The 22,399-nt window shown below is 41.3% G+C and overlaps 1 protein-coding gene across 1 annotated transcript in view; it reads right to left on the bottom strand.

Annotated features, from left to right (window-relative positions):
- Positions 1–22,399, bottom strand: part of LRRC1 (leucine rich repeat containing 1) — a 134,025-nt gene that overhangs the window by 68,016 nt on the left and 43,610 nt on the right. The window contains exon 2 of the mRNA XM_030315729.1: positions 15,464–15,581. Within this exon, the coding sequence (XP_030171589.1) occupies positions 15,464–15,581 (118 nt within the window). The remainder of the gene's footprint in view (positions 1–15,463; positions 15,582–22,399) is intronic.

Genomic DNA, 22,399 nt, shown 5'->3' with positions numbered 1-22,399 from the left:
TATAAACCACTTTTGACATTGCTTTTGTTGTCACAGATGACCTTGCAGATGTCAAACCAATGGAAACTTTTCAGTCCACATTTATTGACCATTCCATTCCCTTTTACACTGCAGCCTTTCTGGATGTGCTCCGTGCCATTGGTCCCACCCTTGGTTAAGCTCCTGTGACTCTCCTGTTTCTCATCAGTCCTCCAATCGTGGTGCTTCCAAAGGTGCTGCCTTTCTACAGCCAGTGTCTATGCCTTCATCCAGGACAACTTCACCCATTAATCTGCAGGCTTCCTCTCCATCCCATAATTCAATCCAATGATTGCCATTCTCTTGCTGGGCCTTTTCTACAACCCCAGTCAACAATACTGACAAAGCATCCTGCTGTTACTTCTCAGCATCTTACAAGGGGCCCTGTTGCTCTGCTTTCTTTTAAACAGTAATATTATGCGTGCTCATCTCCCCCTTCCAACACCATATCTGCTCCCACTCCTTGAGTGACGTCATTCATGCCCATGGCTTCAACCATCACCTACACCTGGATGACTCCCAAACCTTCATCTCCTGCTAAAATTTCTCCCCTGAGCCTCAGATCCTTATATTCAGCTGCCTACTGAACATCTCTCTTTAGATATCCCAAAGGCATTTCACCTTCCACATGCCCACAAATAAACTCAGCTTTCCTCCTGATCTTTCTTTAATGTCTCCCATCTCTTCTGCAGTGGTGAGTGGGAGTTTATCCTCCCACTCACCCTACCCCTCCACATCCAGCAAGCCTCCCACTTGTCACCCACACACCTGTTCTGGCATCTCCTTTTCTCTGGCACCCTTCTCTGCTCTTTCTACCCTCAACATGACCTCCTGCATCCAGGCTGCCCTCAATCAACTACACGTTCCTGCTAGTGCCAGGGTGACATGTAAGCCATTCCCCTCCTGGAAATCCTTTCAGAGGTCCCGCAGAGCTTTCGAGAAAACATTCCTTAGCCATGTATACAGAACCTTCATGATCTCATTGCCATGTACTCCAGTAATATTTTGCATTTCCCAAATTCATCACGCTATTTCAGACACACACTCGTGCAATTTCATCTGCCCAGAAATATCCTTCCCGAACTTCATCTCTACCTGCTACTTGTACCTCAGAGCTTGAGTGTCATCCCTCCCAGGAATGACTGAGATCCTCCCTCTCCAGGCTCCTTCAGGCATATCTCTGAGACAGGATTTTCCACACTGTCCTGGTATCACAGATGGACTTGGTCCCTTCACCGTTGTGCCCTAAATCCCTCGAGGGCCATCACTAAACCGACTTGCCATCTCTAGCTCCCCACATGTAACTTACATACCTGGTGATTGTTAAATAGTTAAGAAATGAATAAAACTTATTTTAAAACTGTTCTTGCTCCAATGTACCTTATCTTGGTGAAACACACATTCTAGCCAGGAATTCATTTTGTTGTGCTTTTCAATATGAAATATGATGCCTTTATTTAGAACATTTCTTTGAGTTTATCTCTTCCCATATAGATCCCTAACGAAGGTCAGAACAGCTGGTAACACAGAAAAGAAGAATTTTCGAGATAAGATGAAATTCAATTGGCAGCAGGGAAGGGCTCCAGAAGACCAAAGCATCTGCTCAGAAAATGCCAAAGATCTACAGGGAGGACATCTCTTTGCCATGCTCCAATTAGTCAAACCCAAAGGCTGACCAGTCCACGACAAAATCCAAAGGCGGGGACCTTGGTGTAAAGGAAGCACAACAGTTAGCATTTCTCTCTAGTTGCCAATGTGCAAAGCCCCTGAAAGGAGTGATGATTTCAAAGGTGTGTGGGGAGGCACAGGGCAAGTAGGGACTTCTTGAAGCAAATTATGATTATTTGCAATTATGATAAGGCACATGCCCATGGCATTTGACTCAACTTAGGGCTAACTTCAGACTGGCCCAGGCCCTTGCCATGCTTGGCCCCTTGGGTCTTAGCCAGCTAAACAGACCACGACTCAAACGGCAGTTAGCTGAGGGAAGGAGGGTTGCCAGGGACCCATGCAAGTCCCTCCAGTGGTTTGCTGCCTCCCCACTTACCACGGGCCTCCCCTGAGAGATCTGTCTCCTCAGCCCCTCTGGTGTCACTCAGGAATCTCTCCCAGCTCTAGGCTGCTTTTATTTTGGACGTGTACTAAGTTACTGGCACTTGGTTCTGTCACTTTTGTCTAATTTGCTCAGATACCCTAGTTCATCCTGACCCATCCCTCATCAGCCCAGCTGAATGGAAGAAGGGCTATTCTCAAACACTTTGCAGCACCATCAAACAAAAGTTGAACAATAAGGTTAAATACTTCAGGACATCAACTATTTGTGTGTAATGATACTTTGATCAAGCACCTTCACAAACAAAATACATGTTAGGTAAATACAGAACTGACTGCATCAGGGCACCTTAAAAGCAGTTGAGCACTTACGCTTGGTCTGCTGCTGTCCACCTTCTTTCTGTGGCTACCTCTGCAACTACATTAGGGGGTAACTGTGCCCCCTAAACACAAAAATCCTAAATCAGGTAGAAACTTCTAAACTGCTTATTCATCTCTTTCTTCACTGTCTGGTTGAGTCTTAACTTATCACATCTGTCTGGAAACTCCCCTGTCTTGTCAGTTATCCAACACGGACCATCCTTTGAAATCTACAGCTTCCTGTTAGGTGTTACAGATCTGTTCGTATTTTCTCCAGAAAGATAAAAAGGTAGGAGCTATAAATTAATCTGCCTTTTAAAACATTTACGTATTTAATAATAATGCTTTGGGAAACACTCACAACCCATAATAAGTGAATAAAAGCAAGAGACATGTGCTGCATAATCCCAGTTTTATGAAACTGGTAATAAAAGGGGGAAAAAGATAAATAAAATACATTAAAAACATTATTGATGCTCATTCCTCAGTAGTAAGATAAAACACTTTTATACTGGGGAGAAAGAACCATGATTTTAGAGTCTCACCAACCTGGGATCAAATACCAGTTCTGCTACTCACTAGCCATGTGCCCAAGAAAAAGTTTTTAATCTGAGACTCACTTTTTTTTGATTGAGGTATAACTGGTGTATAACCATATTCAAGTTTCAGGTGTAGAGCATAATGATTCAGTATTTATATATATTGTGAAATGATTACCATGGTAAGTCTATTTAACATCCGTCACCAGATATACTTACAAAATTTTTTCTTGTTATGAGAACTTTTAAGATCTACTCTCTTAACAGGGCATCTGGGTGGCTCAGTTGGTTAAGCGTCTGACTCTTGATTTTGGCTCAGGCCATGATCTCGTGGTTCGTGGGTGCAAGCCCCGTGTTGGGCTCCGCGCTGATGGTGCGGAGCCTCCTTGGGATTCTGTCCCCCTCTCTCTCTGCCTCTCTCTCAAAAATTAATAAATAAACACTTAAAAATTAAAAATAAAGATATACTCTCTTAGCAACTTTTAAATATGCAGTACAGGATTACTACCTGTAGTAAATGTGCTATATATTACATTCCCGTGGTTTATTTATGAGACTCAGTTGTCTCATCTGTAAAAAGAGGATACCAGGGTACTGCTTGGAGAAGATTTGATGATTCAATGAGATATTATATGAGAATATACACATGAAGTGCTTAGCCTACTGGTAGTCCAGAACAGGCACGCAATAAATGCTCTAAAGATTCACACGGTTCTCTTGGTTTTCCAATAATATGTCTTTGTGTTTGACTATTATTTAATTCTCAACAATGAACATGTGCTTTAAACAACATAAGCTACAAAAGAAATGATCCTAGTGATTCACTTCTCTACCTTTTTCAAGGTGCTTTTCTTTATCTTCTTAGGGCAAACGTAATTAATTTTACCAAGAGAGGAAGGAAGGAAGGAAGGAAGGAAGGAAGGAAGGAAGGAAGGAAGGAAGGAAGGAAGGAAGGAAGGAAGGAAGGAAAAGAAAGACAGAAAGACAGAAAGACAGAAAGAAAGAAAGAAAGAAAGAAAGAAAGAGAAATTGAAGACCCACTGAAATTAGTGCTACTCGGTGTTCCAAAGAATTTCAAAGAGGGCAAATTCGCTGGCTGCTGGAGGCATAGCTTCATATAGTGTAACACCAAAGAGATGATCCTCTGTGGGTTAATCAGGTAAGTCTTCTAGTTGCCAGCTCAGTGACAATGTGTTTCGAGAAGATCAGGCTGTGAAAGCATGTGCCATGCTAAGAAAATTCACATGGGACCAAGTGATCAGCCATGCTAAAGGAACTAGGTACTAAAGGCAACTGGTCAGCCTATCCGTCACCTCTCTTCAATGTTCATATCAGAGAATTAAATGCCCATGACAGTGTTTGGTGAATATTCATATCCTGAGAAAAGAATGGGATGATCTTAACCATCCCATGGATAAAACAGAAGGCTACACTTGCTTCCAAGGGACGTTCATGTTGTCTAATCTCTTTTCTTTCTAAGGTAAAATCCTATGCAGTCTTAGTTTTTGGCTTTCCTTGTTCTACACTTCTAGCAAGGCACCAATCTTATGAGATTGTGATCTTTTGTCAAAACAGCACAATTACCTTAGAAGTGTGACATAGTAGCTTATGGCGAAAGCCACACATCTTTCATTAGATGATGTTCCATTTCCAGCCTTAGAAGATTTACAAAGCACCTCCTCTCTGGGTGGGCCAATTTTAGAAGTGATTGGATTCATTCACTATGTAGATTTTTAGGAGTTTAAATGTCTTAATGATTTTTCCCTGTTTTTATCTCTGAATCCAGGGAGAACCTAGTCCCAGTATTGTCTATATCCTTTCTCTAACCCAGACAAAAAGTAATAGGCCTACCTTTATCATTTTCTAGATGCTCCAAAAATAGTTAGAAGTGCCACTCTGCTGAGTTTCTTATTTCAGCCCCACAACTAAGTACAAGTACAGTTTGGGACATAGCACTTCTTCAAGGCTCCGTTTCCTCATCATTCATTCTGCGATGCTTCTGCTGACCTCCCAGGAGTAGCGTGTGAATTAGACAAAACACAGGGGTGACGAGGTGGCACAATGGCTGGATGTGGCACCTGGTGTGTAGATGGCGCCTCAGGAAGGAACCCCCCTCACCCATATCACTCCAGCCTCCAAACCCGTGGTGTCCTCACCCCTGCCCTTCATTCTTTTTTTTTTTATTATTTTTTTTAATGTTTATTCATTTTTGAGACAGAGAGAGACAGAGCATGAATGGGGGAAGGTCAGAGAGAGAGAGGGAGACACAGAATCTGAAACAGGCTCCAGGCTCTGAGCTGTCAGCACAGAGCCCGACACGGGGCTTGAACTCATGGACCACAAGATCATGACCTAAGCCGAAGTCGGACGCCCAACCGACTGAGCCACCCAGGCACCCCCCTGCCCTTCATTCTTAATCTCAGAGTGCTAGCTCAGATCTCCATGACTCAATATGAGGATGATGACAGGATTAGTTATGGCAGCTAATGCTGAGTGTTCATTATGCACAAGGCACTGTTCTAAGCACTTTTCATACACAGCCTCTTTTGAGGGTCACATCTCTATGAAGTCAGGGCTATTATATCTCCATTTCACAGATGAAGAAACTGAGGCACAGGCACAGGGAGGCTAAGTAGCTTGTCCAAGATGGTGATCCCTAGCTTGAAAACTGTTAATGATCCCATATTGCCTAGAGCAAGAGCTTCAAACATTCCTCAAATATAAAATTCTAATTTTCAAAATATATTTTAGTTTCTAAAAATTCAAATTAGGAAACATTACGCATACTTGCACAGATTTTATGCCAATGATTAGCAACCATGGCTATCAATCCTGTTCATCTATTCCTGGGTTTAAAATTTTTTGTGCAGAAATGGGAAGGAAAGCTACCTTGTCCTCTACTGACATGTATCTAAATTTCCCATAAATGTGTCACTCACTGGAAGGTTGTGACAGTGCAACATAATCGTGTGTGTGTGTGTGTGTGTGTGTGTGTGTGTGTTTACGAGGCCTGCATGTGACCAGTGACATAAAACCATACAATGGCAGCATTCAATTATTTGCCATTTGTGGTAGATGATGCTAGTGTTTCCCAACAGCCAGGTTTCTCTTCCTGTACAAATATCTAACAGCATTTCCAAGCTCCTTTCAGTTAAGTTGGGGGCATAAAATTAGCCAGTAGAACATGGATGGAAATGATGTACAGCATTTCTTGACATGATCCACACAAACTGCCCACATACAATCCCCCAATGTCTCCCCCTCCCACGAGGACCTTGGAAGCTATTAGTTGAGTGAAGATGTAACATCTTAAGAAGAAGCCTGGATCCTTGACTGTATAGAGCCTCTCACCACCCGTTTCCCTATTCTCTGTCTCCCCTGACTCCCACATCCCTCCCCCCGAACTGGAATGTAAGTCAAGCACTAATAAAGTTCTTCAATGTGTTGAGGACTTGAGATTTTGGCTTTTTTTTTTTTTAACCAATAGTCAGTCTATCTTGACTACTACACGGAGCTTAGCATTTCACCTGGCAGAACAAATCCTTTAGAACACAGCAGTAATCAGCTGTACAATAATGAGAAAGAATCTGATGACAACTCATATAGTTTCAGTTGTTATTTTTTTTTTTAATTTTTTTTTCAACGTTTTATTTATTTTTGGGACAGAGAGAGACAGAGCATGAACGGGGGAGGGGCAGAGAGAGAGGGAGACACAGAATCGGAAACAGGCTCCAGGCTCTGAGCCATCAGCTCAGAGCCTGACACGGGGCTCGAACTCACGGACCGCGAGATCGTGACCTGGCTGAAGTCGGACGCTTAACCGACTGCGCCACCCAGGCGCCCCAGTTGTTATTCTTATGTACTGGGTGCTTCTTTGATTTTTGATAAATCTAAAAATTTTCAGTGAATATCTAAAAGACAAGTGCTGAGATATTTGCATTTTAAGGATATTTCTGACTCTGTAAATCCATAACAAACATTTGAAAAAAATCTCCAACAAGTAACAATAAACACTCAGCTGAGGAATCTACTTACTAACTCCCTCCAAATTTACAACTAAAATATGAGAATTTCTAAAGACTGCCTGATTTCAATTTCAAACCAAAAGAACACATTCTTCCTTCAAGCTTCTTTCAATCAGTTACAGTTACTGACACTCCTCTGCTGGCCCCAGCACTTTATTTATATAACAGCGTAACAGATGTTATGTGCAGTTCTTCACATATGTTTGTTGTGCCTGTACATTTACTTCCTTAAGGGATGGAAGAATAAGGCAAAGAGCCTTAGATAAATACAGTAGGTGCTCAATAAATTTTACCTGAAGTAATTATGGGCTATAGTTAATAACTGTAAACATTAAAAAAAAAAAGAGGCCAGGGTCCAAGCCTTTTTTCAAACTGCAAAATAATTCAGAGTCATAATTCATTATTAGCTTTGCGCAGATACCTCAGGTTGGAGACTTATTCAACACTTATAAAGCTAATTTAAAAACCAAATGATTTCTATATATAATCCTCAAGCTGCAGCTCCTCATTCACTTTCTCCTTCTTGGATCCTTCACCCCTTTCTAAGTTGTGTCTCTTCCAGCTTAATAAGCTCAGAGCACCATTTGCATTCAGAGCAGAGTGTAGCTGTCACCATCCTGACACAGAGATGCCACCCAGCCTTTAGCTGCCCAGAGGCTCAGCGTCACTTGGCTCAAGGCACATTCACACGACAAAGTAGGTGGTCAAAAGCAAGATCAAAATGAAGTAATATGGCCGCTTACTTGCAATCACTTTCAGAGCTGGAAACTGTCAAAGCCATGCCTACATATATTGCTTAATTAAAAAGTGAACAGAAACTGTCATCCCACATGTTAGAGTTTTGTTTTATTTCAGGAGAAACCATTTTTTTTTAAACAATTATTTTTGCTTCTCTAACTCTGCCTTAGCTCTATGTAAATCTACCATTGTTTTTGGAAAATGTGGCATCTAACACAGAGCATAGCATTTGAAGACCGAGTGAATGAAATGAAGTGGGCAGGGGACGAGGGAGGAAGGTAGACAAAGAATTCAAAGAACCTGGAACTAACTAAAGAGCTTGTTGACCTAAAAAATATATTCAGAGGTGTTGTTCTCAAATGCAAAAGTTATCATCTCTATTATAAACCTGCCAATTAAAAAAAAAAGTCAAGAGACAAAGTTACATAAACCTACAACTTATTCAGGAGAATCACAACTTTTCTGGTAACCAAAAATTAAGCTATATTACCATAATAAATAGCAATAGTTTACTCTTCTATACATTCTGGAAAAGGAAGTACAAGGCAGGCAACCTAAGGAAACCCTTCGAGATGAGAGCAAAAAGGATTCAGATATTCTGGAGAAAAGTTAAGGGAAAAAATGCAAAAAGTGTCAATACAGCCATCAAAAGGGATCTATAGCAACAAAGTTTAGTTTCTGTAGATTATCTGAATAAGAAAATACACAATATTCAGATTTTATTTCACTAATGAAATCACTGTACAGCAGATCTCTGTAATGGTTCATATATAACGTAAAAAGCAAGCTCAGATTTTATTTTAAGGCAGCTAATACTGAAGGAGAAATGCTAAAAATTTGTCTGCAGCAATACTGGAATACTTCAAAGATACATGGTCATGAAGTTCTAAGCTTGTCTTTGTACTCTAAAAACATATATGCTGAAAATACATTTAAAGATGTGCCTGCCCTTTGGTAGTTAATATATGGTTTTCAGAGCTGTTCCTATTGATCAGAATTATTATGCAACCCTTTTGAAATTGCTCTATCTGAAGGAGATATGGGGTAACTAACATAAGACTGTCAGTGTCCTGGTTTATTTACCTAAATTGGCATTTAAAAATGGCTGATTTTAAAAACCAATCCACACTACAAAGTGAAACTACTGGTCTGAGGATATGCAAAATTATGCACTACAAATTCTGAAAGAGTGCCAAAAACACTTGGAGCAAAGGCAATGTTCTAAGAATTTCCCTTCTGATTTAACAATGTGTAACATTAAACTGTGATGGGTTTTCAGTTTTATTTGCTAAAATATCACTGATGTTTCTATATCATCCAAAAGGGGGGGGGGGGCTATTTGAAAAGTTGATTTCACCTTTTTCTGTGTTTGAAATGGTTTCTATATATCTTCACATTTCAACAATGCTCCCTGGGTGGGGGGAGAAAAACTATTTGTAGCATGCTAAGGTGACTAGAAATATCACATAAGCCTAATTTCTTTCCACTTCTGCTTTAAAAATAATTGTTATTATCTGGAATTAAAACATGAGAAAAAGGCAATTCTATTTTTTTCTGTATGAACCCTTCTTCCTAACAAAAGCACAGGTACAAGCTAAGACAGAGAAAGGGCTCAAGATAGGAAAGTCACAGTTCTTACAAAGGTAAAACAGCAAGCTCTGGTTTGGAAAGTGACCAGCTCTCCAGACACAAGGTAGAGTGGCCCATGGGGCCTCTCTTCGTGGGATGTCACTGGGGCCGGTATGAAGTCCAGCCACTGGGGCAGGTAACAGAGCTAAAGAGAGAGCACTAAACTTAGGCACGAATTAGGCAGTGAGAAAAGAGAGAACAATGGCTTGACTGTGGCTAGTCTGAAGTCTGCATGGGTAGAAACTGGCCTCTGCCACACTTGGGGTGTGGGTGTATGTAGTTATTACCAAAAAAAAGGCTAACTGTTCACAATTAAGTAGCAAGACTTTGAGGCACACTGGATGTATTGCTTGCCAGAAAGAGCTTTTTTCAGGGCATACTCAGAAGCACCAAGGCTTGGTGTTATACAAGGTCATTTCAGGAGGCTTCAAAACGGGCTTTGGATTTCATTACACAAACCCACAGCCACAGACCACAGACAGTGATCGGCTTCTTGTGGCTGGACACAGGACAACTGACCCATGCATTTCAGCAAAGTCTGGCCTCTGGACTCTGTGGGACGAAGGCCCGTACTGTAGACAGGTTGTCTATCTGCTCACTCTGAAGTCTTGTCCTGGTGATTGTGACAATTTGTACTAAAACTATCCTTTAGGTTTTTGTTAACTCAAGTCTGCGAAGTACTTAGGCAGGGTGTGCGGACGCTGGCCGTGTTTTTCTGTGTGCCCCAGAGTGAAATAAACCCATGGGTTCTTTGGCCTGAAATGCTCATACTAATCAGTGGGACCCCTCAATGCCAGCCATCCCTGTCCACCTTCACAATAATGGCCACACTAGTAGAGCACCTGTGTTCTTTGGAATTTACCTCATTCTGTTAAATCACCTCTTCAAATCTGAGTGAGATTTATTTCTAAAGGAAGCCAACTTCTTTAAGTCACTATCACGGATAGAAACTAATAACCCCGCATACAGCAGATAAGTGTGATGATACATATAACATAGTGTTACTAAGTTCTACAGAAGGCAATCCAAAAGGAATATTGTTTTTTTACAAAAATGCTAACTTTCTCACCATGACTCAATATTAGAAACTGCTGTTATGTGGCACCACTTAAAATCATCCCCAGCAGTACCAGTGGTATATGCCTTACACTTGGGGAAAAAAATGAACTAAATGGATAATGATATAGTACTGTGATGTAAGTCAAATAACAGCACAGGCTATAAAATTCAAGTGACTAACCCTTCAGGCAGGATTCGTGATGCATTAACAAAGTCAGCCTGAGATTCCTGGATAGCAAGATAGTACCATGGGGTAATACCTTTTCTTACATATCCAGAGGTCGTGTCCCTCCAACAACTAAGGATCAGTGAGCACAGGAAACAGACATGAAGCATTTTACCACAGAAAACTGCTTCAGACCTTAAATCAGGGTCGTATGCTTTCTTTAGGCATCGTAACACCATATTCAGATACCAATTTTATACACTCCAATCATCCTTTAATCTACAGTCAGGGGAAACACCTAGTTTCTTTTACCCCCAGTTTATTTTAGTTATTGCCTGACTGAAAAAATAATCCGCTGTTAGGACATGAGAAATGTGTCACTTTCCTCGCCTCTCACCGGGTTTGTATGGAAGCAGTGCCTCGTCCCTACTCCTTCACAGGACACGGCCAAACACTGTCCATAGCCAGGTGTTGAGCAACAGAGCCAGGGCTCCCACCCAGAGTCCTGCCTGCCAACCACATCCAGCCATTTCGGGGGCAAAACTGTGCTCATCCCAAGCCTCTCTCTCCTTTTACTCCAGAACAGGTCTCCACAGCCTATATATAACCTACAAGCACCACTCTTCCTTCCTAAGCTCACTCTTCTCATTTCTAACACAATACACAATCCCCTGGACTTTGTGCCTGAAATGCCAGAGAATAAAGCCACAAAATCAGGGTTTAGAGGTCTTGGCAGTACTTGGCATAGGACACAAGCCTATAAAAACTTCTCTCCTCCTCATTTATAGATTTTTCTGGAGACAAACACAAAACTTGTCTTCTCTTCCTCACTTGAGCTAAGGAACACCAGAACACGTCTAATTTTGCTCCTGGACTGAAAGGCCAACTCGAGCTTAGGTCAGTAACAGCATCTTAGCTTTTCACCAGTAGTATCTTGAAGGTTTCCCACCTTCCATGCGAGCAGGTGCAGGGCCCACGGAACCTGAGCAAAGTGACGCTCATAACCACAGGAAGCTGCTGAAGGAACGTTAGTAGTGAGCTTGTGGATCCTGCTACTCAGCCCCTGGGGACTTCCAGCAATGCAGCATCTCAAGCCCCGGTCCAGCCCTACTGCATCAGAATCTGCAGGTTAACAAAACCCACTGCATGCTGAAGTTTGACAAGCACTGAACCAAAGACTTGTGGGGTCTGATACCAACACCCTGCCTTCCTCCATGGTCTGGCAATGCTCTCTGGAAAATCAGGAACTGAGGAAGCCAGTAAAGGTCCTACCATGACACAGAGAGCTCTGGCTGTGGACCTGCTACAATTCAGGGACTAGGGAACGACTAAAAGGAACAGTCTCTCTGATCATGGAGGGCAGCCTCAGCGGAGCCACAGAATACTAGAGGCTCCACCAGGCCTCCAGATGTAAGCAAACCCTTACAAATGCCTGTATCCGTACAAAGTAGGGGTTTTCACATGGCCTCTCAGGCTAGAGACTTCACAACCTTTATTTACCTACTCAGTTGCCTAGGAAATTCATTGTGATTTAATCTGCAAAAAAAAAAAAAAAAAGAGAGAGGGAATGGTGAGATTTGCCTGACCTGGAAATAGCTTAAAACCCATGTTCCTGTTGGTTAAACTAAATATGACCTTGTTCTGTTCTGTCATCTCTGTTTTTCTCACAACCTCAAAGAAAGCCTGGAACCCTGCCTGCCATCCTCCTCCACACTGTCCATCACGCCCATACATGCGCGCGCGCACACACACACACACACATTCATGCTACTGAGCCACAGCAAGGCTCTGCCCATAGGGGAAGGGGGAGGTTAACTCCCCTCAGCACTTTTTTAATGTCTATTTATTTATTTTGAGGGAGACTGTGTGTGTGCACATTAGCTGTGGGAAAGGGGCACAGAGAGAGGGAGAAAGAATCCCAAATAGGCTCCACACTATCAGCGCAGAGTCCGACACGGGGCTTAAACCTACAAACCATGAGATCAGGGCCTGAGCCAAAACCAAGAGTCAGATGCTTAACTGACTGAGCTACCCAGGCGCCCCTCCCCTCAGCATTTCTAAATAAGCCTGATAAGGTGACAGCATCTGCAGGATCCTTCACAAAACTCCCAATACCTGCAGAAGGAAAGGAAACTTCATTCTGCGTCCTGACACTGACTTCCATAAAAGTCTAGTTTCTTTCATCAGTATGCTGGAAGGTATAAAGGGACACATGGGAGGAAGCATGTGGCCCTTCTTTCTAGCTAAGAATGGAAAGAAACTGCAGATGTGAAAGTGGTAGAACTTTTCTAATGCCAATTTCAAAATTGCTCTTTTATTTCTTCAGATTGTGTGATTTCAGTGACCACTTTCCTAAGTCACTGCTTCCTTATAGAATTAATTGCCAGCGATTCTTCATAACATATAATTTCTGAGACAAGGGATAGCAGTTTCAATTACATATACTTCATTGAATTTTTAAAATTTTTTTAATGTTTATTTACTTTTGAGAGAGACAGAGACAGAATGCGAGCGGGTCAGGGGCAGAGAGAGAGGGAGACCCAGAATCCGAGGCAGGCTCCAGGCTCCGAGCTGTCAGCACAGAGCCCGACGCGGGGCTTGAATTCACTAGCTCTGAGATCATGACCTGAGCCGAAATCAGATGCTCAACCAACTGAGCCACCCAGGTGCCCCTAATTTTTTTTTTTTAATGTTTATTCACTTTTGAGAGAGAGAGAGTGAGCGGGAGCAAGGCAGAAGAGGGAGACCCAGAATCTGAAGCTGGCTGCAGGCTCTGTGCTGACAGCTCAGAGCCCCACACGGGGCTCAAACCCACAAACCGTGGGATCTTGACCTGAGTCCATGTCGGACACTCAACGGACTGAGCTACCCAGGCGCCCCTCAATTATATATACTTTAGATCAATGTGATATAGGATAGCTTAGCAGCAGTTCTGGCCTCAGATGCCTGCCCCATGCCACACTCAGGTGTAAGGGGAGCTGTATCTGTGCTGAGGGGTGGGGTCAAGCTTTGCACTACTTGCCACCCCTGTCTCCGGGGAGCCAAACATCAGGGTGTCCTGTGACCTACAGCTTGTAGTTTATACTTGGCCTAAAAAGATGAGCTGGAGCAACCATTCCTCGCTTAGAAATGTGTCATTGGCAAACAGATGCCCCAGCAGGGTCAGAAGCCAAAAAGTGCAAGGCAAGGCACCACAACAATTTGGGCCTGGAGGGGCCAGTTCCAAGAGAGCAGGTCAGCAGGGAGGGAAGAACAGAGCAGCTACCAACAGAAGCAGACACACCATAAGACAGAGGCCATGAAACTCCAAACATAGTGTCCGATGCCAGCTCCGTGCCAATGCTTTTGGAATGTTAGCTCCACCCCCATCCTTAAAATCCAATACCCTTGGGGCGCCTGGGTGGCGCAGTCGGTTAAGCGTCCGACTTCAGCCAGGTCACGATCTCGCGGTCCGTGAGTTCGAGCCCCGCGTCAGGCTCTGGGCTGATGGCTCAGAGCCTGGAGCCTGTTTCCGATTCTGTGTCTCCCTCTCTCTCTGCCCCTCCCCCGTTCATGCTCTGTCTCTCGCTGTCCCAAAAATAAATAAACGTTGAAAAAAAAAAATTAAAAAAAAAAAAAATCCAATACCCTTTACCTAAGCAGATTTGGGTCCTCTGCAACCCAATCAGCCAGTCCAAAAAATAAGATTTTTTCACTTTTTCCATTACCTTCAAGATAAGAAATAATTCTCAAGAAAAATAAAAGTAGAGTCTATGTCAAGAACATATGGCCTGGCCTAAAGACAGTTTCCAATTCATGGGATCTGATAGATGACAAAAATTTAACAGCTGTTAAAAGTAGGGGGTAAAATCGTTTTTTCTTCACATTTTCAATTAAGCATTGATTACACTGCTGTCTTATGACAATGACCCACCAAAATATTCTGTACCTGAGCCTTGTGGTTTCTGTGGAAGACACGAGAATGAAAGATCCAGATCTGAGGCTCACTGAGGAGAAACTTGAAGGGAAAGGATCATCATTTGTATAAATAATTCAGAGCACGCCGGGGCCTATCCTGAGGAAGTTACACCAGAGTCTTTGCAAGAACTGAATTCCATCACTAAAGACAGGACCACTGGGAGCTGCCACTTGAACTCAAAGTAATTAATCATGTCTGCTGTCAGTGGCAGGGGCTCCGGCCCACTCCACGAGTGCTGTCGGGGCTATAATCCACAAGGTTAAACCAGGGTATCCACTTAAAAGTGAAAGGTTAAACGGGATAGAGATATCCTACTGGAATGTTCAAGAAAAAGGAAGCACTTCATCATTCCAGTGAAACCTGGTAATCAAAATAAACTCACAAAATATACCACACAAACCCCAGTGTGCAGAATCATCAGTGGCCTAATTAGGAATAATCAATCTCATGACGATGCCTGGACAGCGAGCTGCTCTGTTCACTGCAGGGAGACAGATTCTCACAGGAGCACAGCCGGACAAACCAACCTTCCCCCCGCCCCGCCCTTCCCCCTCGCCTCAGCAGCCTCTGAGCACTGGGCGAATGACCGCAACAACAGCTCTCAGTGTCACACTCGGTAAAATGAGGGGGCTGGGTATTATGACTGCCCAGTCCACTCTCCGGCTCTCTGAATCAGACTGAACCTACTTTGAGAAAATCATCATCTAAAAATTGTGCTATTAAACATTTTTGGTAAATACCCGTAAGCTGACTAAACTATTCAGTAATGGCATTAATTTCATCCCCAAATTTACACAGAGCTTTTCCATAACCACCGGAAAAAGCAACTCCAACAGCATTTATCCAGCTACATTTACTAAAAATTGCCCCCAGCACCAGAAGAGACAAATGGACAATTCAAGTGGAATCTTTTTCTTACCATTCCGAGACACATCAAGTTCCACCAGCTGCATGAAGTTTGCTATTTCTGGAGGGAGCCGCTGAATTTCATTATCACTAAGTCCAAGCTTTCGTAATTTGACTAGCTGGAAAAATTGCTGAAAGACAAAATAGTTTTGCATGGGTCTCACATATATTTGCAATGTACACTTTCTGCCCCATATGAAATTTAAAACACTATGTCTTTTAAAAATTAATGAGCATTGTACCAACGTCAACTTCTTGACTTTGATATTTAAATAATAGTCATATAATAGTCATGTAGTCCACCACTGGGATAAACTGGGTACAAAGACATCTCTGTACTCTTTTCACAACTTCCTATCAATCTACAATTATCTGAAAAGTTTTTAAAAATGAGTAAGTAGCTCACTGAGAATGGTAATTACTCCTTTAAACTATCCAGTGGGTGGTCACACTTTCTACTTATAGAAAATGATATTCAATCTGTGTTAAGTAAATTTATGTAAAAATTAGAATAAAATATTTTAAAAGACATTTTTAATAGAAATGACTGTGCATCAGAAAGTATATAAATATCCCACAAATGTGCAAAGGGAACAAATTGTTTTTGACCAATGGAAAGCAAAGTATGCATACTTCCATTAACCAGGGCATACTGAGGACACGCCTCCCCCCGCCCCCCACCCTGCATCCTTTAAAACTGTACTAAAACGACACTAAAACAATTTATACAAAATGGATATAAATATAAAAATATGAAATAAATGAAGACAATTAAAAATGAGAAAGGACAAGAAGCAAACTAGACATGCCACAAAATCCTTAAAGTCAGAAAACAGATGAACCAATGGGAACTAACAAAAGAATCCAAACAACGCTGAAATCCAACCCTGTGGAGTAAGGAGTCAATAGGAAATTAGGTCCAGGTGACCTCTGAAGGAAGGAGAACTGGTTGAAAATTTATATAAAGAACAGTTAGGTCCCCACATCCTCTTCTCTACCCTGCATAGCCAGGCAGGAGACCAGAAATTTCCCTCTAAAAGAGTTGACTCTAAGCACAGCTGAGGGCAGGGTGAGGCACCCTACTAAAAACAGAAGGACTGAGTCAAAGCCCTGTGAGATTCCACCCCCTTCCCGAAGCCAGGCTCCCAGGCAGGAGAACAGACCCTACAGACACGAATTACAGTACAGTACAGAGAATCCCCAGGTTACAAGCCCACCCATGCACAAAAAGCTTCCAACTATCTTCCCTCCCCCCCGCCCCACAAGTGTCTGAATCAATCAACCTTCCTTTCTTTCCTTCTTTCTTGCTTTTCTTTCTTTATTCTTTTATTCCTTTCTTCCTTTCTTTCATGTCTGTGTGTGTGTGTGGGGGGGGGGTGTTTGTTTTAGTTTTTTGTTGTTGTTTTTTGGTTTGTTTGTTTTGAGACATAGAGAGCACAAGCAGGGGAGTGGGCAGAGAAAAAGAGAGATAATCTTAAGTAGGCTCCATATTCAGTGTGGAGCCTGATGCAGGGCTCTATCCCATAACCCTGGGCTCATGACCTGAGCCGAAATCAAGAGTCTGACGCTTGGGGCACCTGGGTGGCTCAGTGGTTGAGCATCTGACTTCAGATCAAGTCATGATCTCATGGTACGTGAGTTCGAGCCCTGCATCAGGCTCTGTGTTGACTGACAGCCCAGAACCTGGATAGTGCTTCGGATTCTTTGTCTCCCTCTCTCTCTGCCCCTACCCTGCTCATGCGCGCTCGCTCGCTCTCTCTCTCTCTCTCTCTCTCTCTCTCTCTCAAATAATAAATATTAAAAAAAAGTCTGACACTCAACCAAATGAGCCACACAAGCAACCCCAGATCTGTCATGCAACCCCAGATCTGTCATTTCAACAAAACCAAGGTTTTCTGGACACTTGAGGAAAGCCCCTAATGCAAGAGAGTACCCATGTCAACCAAAAAATATAATTAATACCCTCAGAGAAATAAGAGAAAATGAAGCAACATGATACCATAAAAAGCAAGCTTCGAAGAAGATATGTTTTTAGAAATTAAAAAATATGTAGCATTAATAAAAGAAATGAAAAATAAAGTTAACAAGATCCCTCAGAAAGTAGAATAAAAAGACTATGAAACAGAGAAATGAGACAGGAAAATTCAAGGACTGGTCTACAAGGTATGATATCCAACTAACAGGTATTCCAAAGGAAAATACAGGGGACTGCATCTTCCGGTTAGGATAAGTCCACCATATGGCCAATAAAATGAATGCCAGAGACATGGAAGAATACCAGGAAATATAAAACTTCAGAATGCCAGAAACAAGAAGATTCCAAAAGCTTCCAGAGACCAGGAGGTGGGGGTTGGGGGTCTAACAAAGAATTGGGAATCAGAAAGGGGATGGACTCCACAGCAGCCTTGAAAGTAAGAAGGTCATGGAGCAGTGCCTTCAAAATTCCAAGAAAACATTATTCCCAGCCTAAAATTACATCAAGTATGATGACAAAATAAAGACATTTTTATACATGCATGGTCTCAAAAAAAATGCCTCTTCCTTGCACCTCAGGAACCCATTAAATGTGAGCATAAATCTCAAAGGAGGAGGATCGGAGATCCAGAAATCAGAGAATCAACAAAACAGAGAGAAACAAAAGAAATTCCCAGAAATGAAGAGTGAAGAGACTTCTAAGATGTCAGCTGAGCAGCTGGCCCTGAGAGCGACTGGTCCACACTGCAGACAACAGGGAGGTTCACAGAAGAAAGATTTTTTGGAGGGGGAGGGAAATGCACATCTGTGGGATTATCTGATGTGTTTGAAAAGATCAAGAAGATTTGTTTGTCGATAAGTTAGAAACATAGAAAACAAAGTAAGCAAAAAACAAAAAATATAAAGTATTCTTATATATTCATAATATAAATTTGACTCATTTATGAACAATAATTGGTCATAATGTTTTAATATCCACATATTGATAAAAGCAAAATTTACGTTATGTCAATTTTGAGAGGATAGAGAAGAAACAGTAAGTACTAAAGCCACATCTTCCATAGAAAGAAATCAAAAGATAACTACAAAGTGAAAAAAAAATCAAATTAAAAGCAAGCTTAGCAGTGTTGGGGCATACATCAGTGGAAAAGCCAGGAGCTGGGGTTTCTCAAGAGTCAGAAACTGGGGTGGGGACAGGAGGTGCAAGGGGCTACTGTTCTTCACTGTCACATTATGAATGAAGCTCATTAGATTTAAAAAAAAAAAAACTATTTGCATATAGTGCTTTGCTAAAAATATAAATTACATTTACAAAGGAAAAAGTCTCTATTAAGATTACAGGCTTCTCCAAGTGATAATTCTGAAGAATGCTACTATTTAATAAGTTTCAGGGACTATATACTTCTATAATCAAAAAGAAGGCACTGTCATTTGGAAAGCAATTGGGCAATACATAGAACATAAGTTTTCAAGTGCACTTACATAATAACAATACTTTTGAGCATCTGTCCTTGTAACACACAGTAACTGAAAATAAGAAAAACGAACTACAAGGCACAGTATGTCTTTGCATTATTATCAGTGAAAAGGAAAAACTGGAAAACATATATGTAAAATAAGGGAAATGATCAGCATGTTATTAAATAATTCAATACTGAGTAAGAGACCTAAATAATTACTAAAAAGACCATATAACTTGAAAAAGATTTACAATGCAGATATAATTTTAAAAGAAAAAATTGCAGGTACACTGTAAAAAAGCATGTGTGCATGCTGACAGGAAGGAAACACAAGAAAAAAAGTTATTTTAGGTGATAAGGAAAATGCACAACTTTAAATTATTTAACAAAAAATGCAAGATATTTTTAAATAAAATAAACTATGAATCTCAGCAAATGGACACTACTACCAATTAGCTGTACCTGATAATGAAAGTGCTCAATGAAAGAACTAATCCTGTGGACTTCTTTAATCATACAGTTGAGATTTAATTTCTTAAAGGAAAGGTATTGAAATTTCTTTATACTGGTTGTACGAAAGCATTAGCTGACACAAAAGCCATTCAAAAGAGTCACATATTTGAATAATTGAGCTTATGCCAATTGTTCAAAGAGTCTGACAGTTTCATAATGCATCAATGTGTTTACTCAAGCATGAAAAGCTCACTTTATTCTCCAGGAAAGATAGAACCGCAAGAGCACAAAACCATCACCAATTCCATACATTCAGGAACCATTCAGAAATAATACAAGAAATCAAGTCACTAAGGTACTCAGATCTGCAAGTGAATAATAAGTTCATTTTACATCTGTGGAAACAACAGCCTACAAGTCCCCACATCTAGTGTAAATCATAACAGCAGACAAATTTAAGTTTTGTTCTGCATATTAAAAGCATCCTCAAAGAGAGCCTGTCACAAACACCACTTTATTCAACTTGGGATGTACAAACCAGACGTAAAAACAACCCCATCTGACAGGATCCCAAAATGAAAACAGTATTTCCTAAATCCTCCCCTCATTACCCAGATGGGATCTTAATTTGGCATCCAAATGCTTTAAATTAACTATTTTCTTCTAAGACCAACACCATGCCACTAAGATTTTATTAAATCCTCAAGTTTTCTACTTCCTCAGATAGTCTGGGGAAAAAACCCACCAAGCTATAAGCCCTTCTGCCTTCTCTTGACATTAGCCAGGGCACATGCAGAACAATTCATGTCGCTGTCTTGGCAGGGTGCTGCAGCACAGAGCGATCATGTGACACAACACACAGACACCATTCTTCAACTATATACCATGTCTGATTACAGCACACTGGCCCACTTTGGAGGACACTGTGTACAATTACACGCAAAGGAACCCAAACTGCCTTGGCTTGTTATGCCACACCACAGCCTTCTTATAGCCACCCTTGTTTTCAGTAGATGCAGAGTCTCTAATTTGGCTGAACAGCATGTTTCCTTTTCCCATTCCCCATTTTGACAAGATTCTTTTTCCTTCTCTTTTGGCAGAGTGTTGGTACCTCCCTTCCTCTTAGAAAGGGACATGGGAAATCTTAGTCCTAAAACAGCTATGTCCTTTTTAATTAGTATATGGCCAAGGATCAGTCAATTGTTCCCCCACTGCCCAAACTTCTCCTCCCCAGGGTAAACATAAAACATTGTTACAGAGTCACCTGGAGGACAATAACATAAAGAATGTTATTAAACTCCAGGGGGGTACCTGGGTGGCTCAGTGGGTTAAGCGTCCTGACTTTTGGTTTCAGCTCAGGTCATGATCTCATGGTTCGTGAGTTCAAGCCCCACGTCAGGCTCTGAGCTGACAGTGCTGAGCCTGCTTGGAATTCTCTCTCTCGCTCTCTCTCTGCCCCTTCCCCACTGGTGCTATCTCTGTCTCTCTCAAAATAAATACAGAAACTTAAAAAAAAAGTCATTAAACTCCCGAAAAACTGTTTGACCCCAGCTATAATGACACCAAATTGATTCAAAGATTTCCCTCCCAGGTTCACTCTAACCCTTCAACTAAACGGTGGCCCCTTTTCATGCCCACGTAACTCTCATCACATCCCTACTCCTGTCCCCTTTGATCTGAACTGTCTTTTTGGCCAACCCTCTTGATAAAGATATGGTGAAGATATGGTAAAGGTTATGATACAGGACATAGTTGACCCTTGAACAACAACACAAGGTTTGAGCTGCATTTTTTCCCAATAAACACAGTACAGCATTATAAATGTACTTTCTGTTCCTTATGATTTTCTTAATAACAATTTTCTCTAGTTTACTTTATTCTAAGAATATAGTATGTAATACATACAACATACCAAATACATGTTAACCGGCTGTTTATGTTATCAGTAAGTCCCCCGGCCAACACGAGGCTATTAGTAGTCGAGTTTTGGGAGAGTCAAAGTTATATGCAGATTTCTGGCTGTCGGTGAGGGTAAGAGGTAGCACCCACAACCCCCACGTTGTTCAAGGGTCAACTGTCTATCTGGCATCATCTGGCAATGTTCTTTTCTATGAGATTTATAAAAAGTGACTGTAACTTTATTACTCAGAAATTCTATTCCTATATCTATTTTCAAAAAATTCTCATATTATTCCAGAATACATAAAAGAATGTGTTTGACAGAATTATTTGTAATTGCCCAAAACTATAAATAACTCAAATACCCATCAACAGTAGATCTAACAGAAGTATATTCTTATAATGAAATTCTACATAGCAATGAAAGTGAAAGCTAACTGTTAAGTCATTACAGGAAAGAATCTTAGAAATAATATTCAGCAAATGAAGCTAGACACAAAAGAATGCATACTATATTATTCCACTTATATAAAGATGAAAAATCAAAAAAATTACACTATTTTGTTTAGAGATGCACACAGAGGTGGTGACATCTATAAAGAAAAGCTAAGAAGAGATTCTTATGAAATCAGGCTAGTGGCTACCTATAGATGTAAGGGAGAAGACTGTGATCAGAAAGGGCATCCAACAGGCTTCTGGAGTCCAAGCAATGCTAAATGTCTCAACCTGAGTGGCAGATACAAATGTTCATTCTATAATTTGTTATAAGCTGTACATTTATTTACACCTTATGCACTTGGCTATATATCTTTTTTATTTTACAAAAAGAATAACTTTACTTATTTAAGAGGAAAGAGACAGAGGGCACGTGCATGAGCACACAAGGAGAGGGGCAGAGAGACAGAGGGGAAGAGAGAATCTCAAGCAGGCTCCATACTGTCAGCACAGAGCCCCACACAGGGTCAACTTCACAAATCGTGAGATCATGACCTGAGCTGAAATCAAGTGTCGAATGCTTAACCAACTACGCCACCCAGACACCCCTACAATAAGAATAGTTTTTAAAGTTGTAAACTACTTATTAATCAGGAAGGAAGATACTAGACAACTAGCACCAAGGGCATCAAATTCTTTTAACTCCTCATAGTTAATGTTCATTAAAA

This window comes from Lynx canadensis, chromosome B2, assembly GCF_007474595.2.
Source record: "Lynx canadensis isolate LIC74 chromosome B2, mLynCan4.pri.v2, whole genome shotgun sequence".
Lineage (NCBI taxonomy): Eukaryota > Metazoa > Chordata > Mammalia > Carnivora > Felidae > Lynx > Lynx canadensis.
Note: the sequence above shows the minus strand (reverse complement) of the source record. Positions and strands in the feature narration are given on the sequence as shown.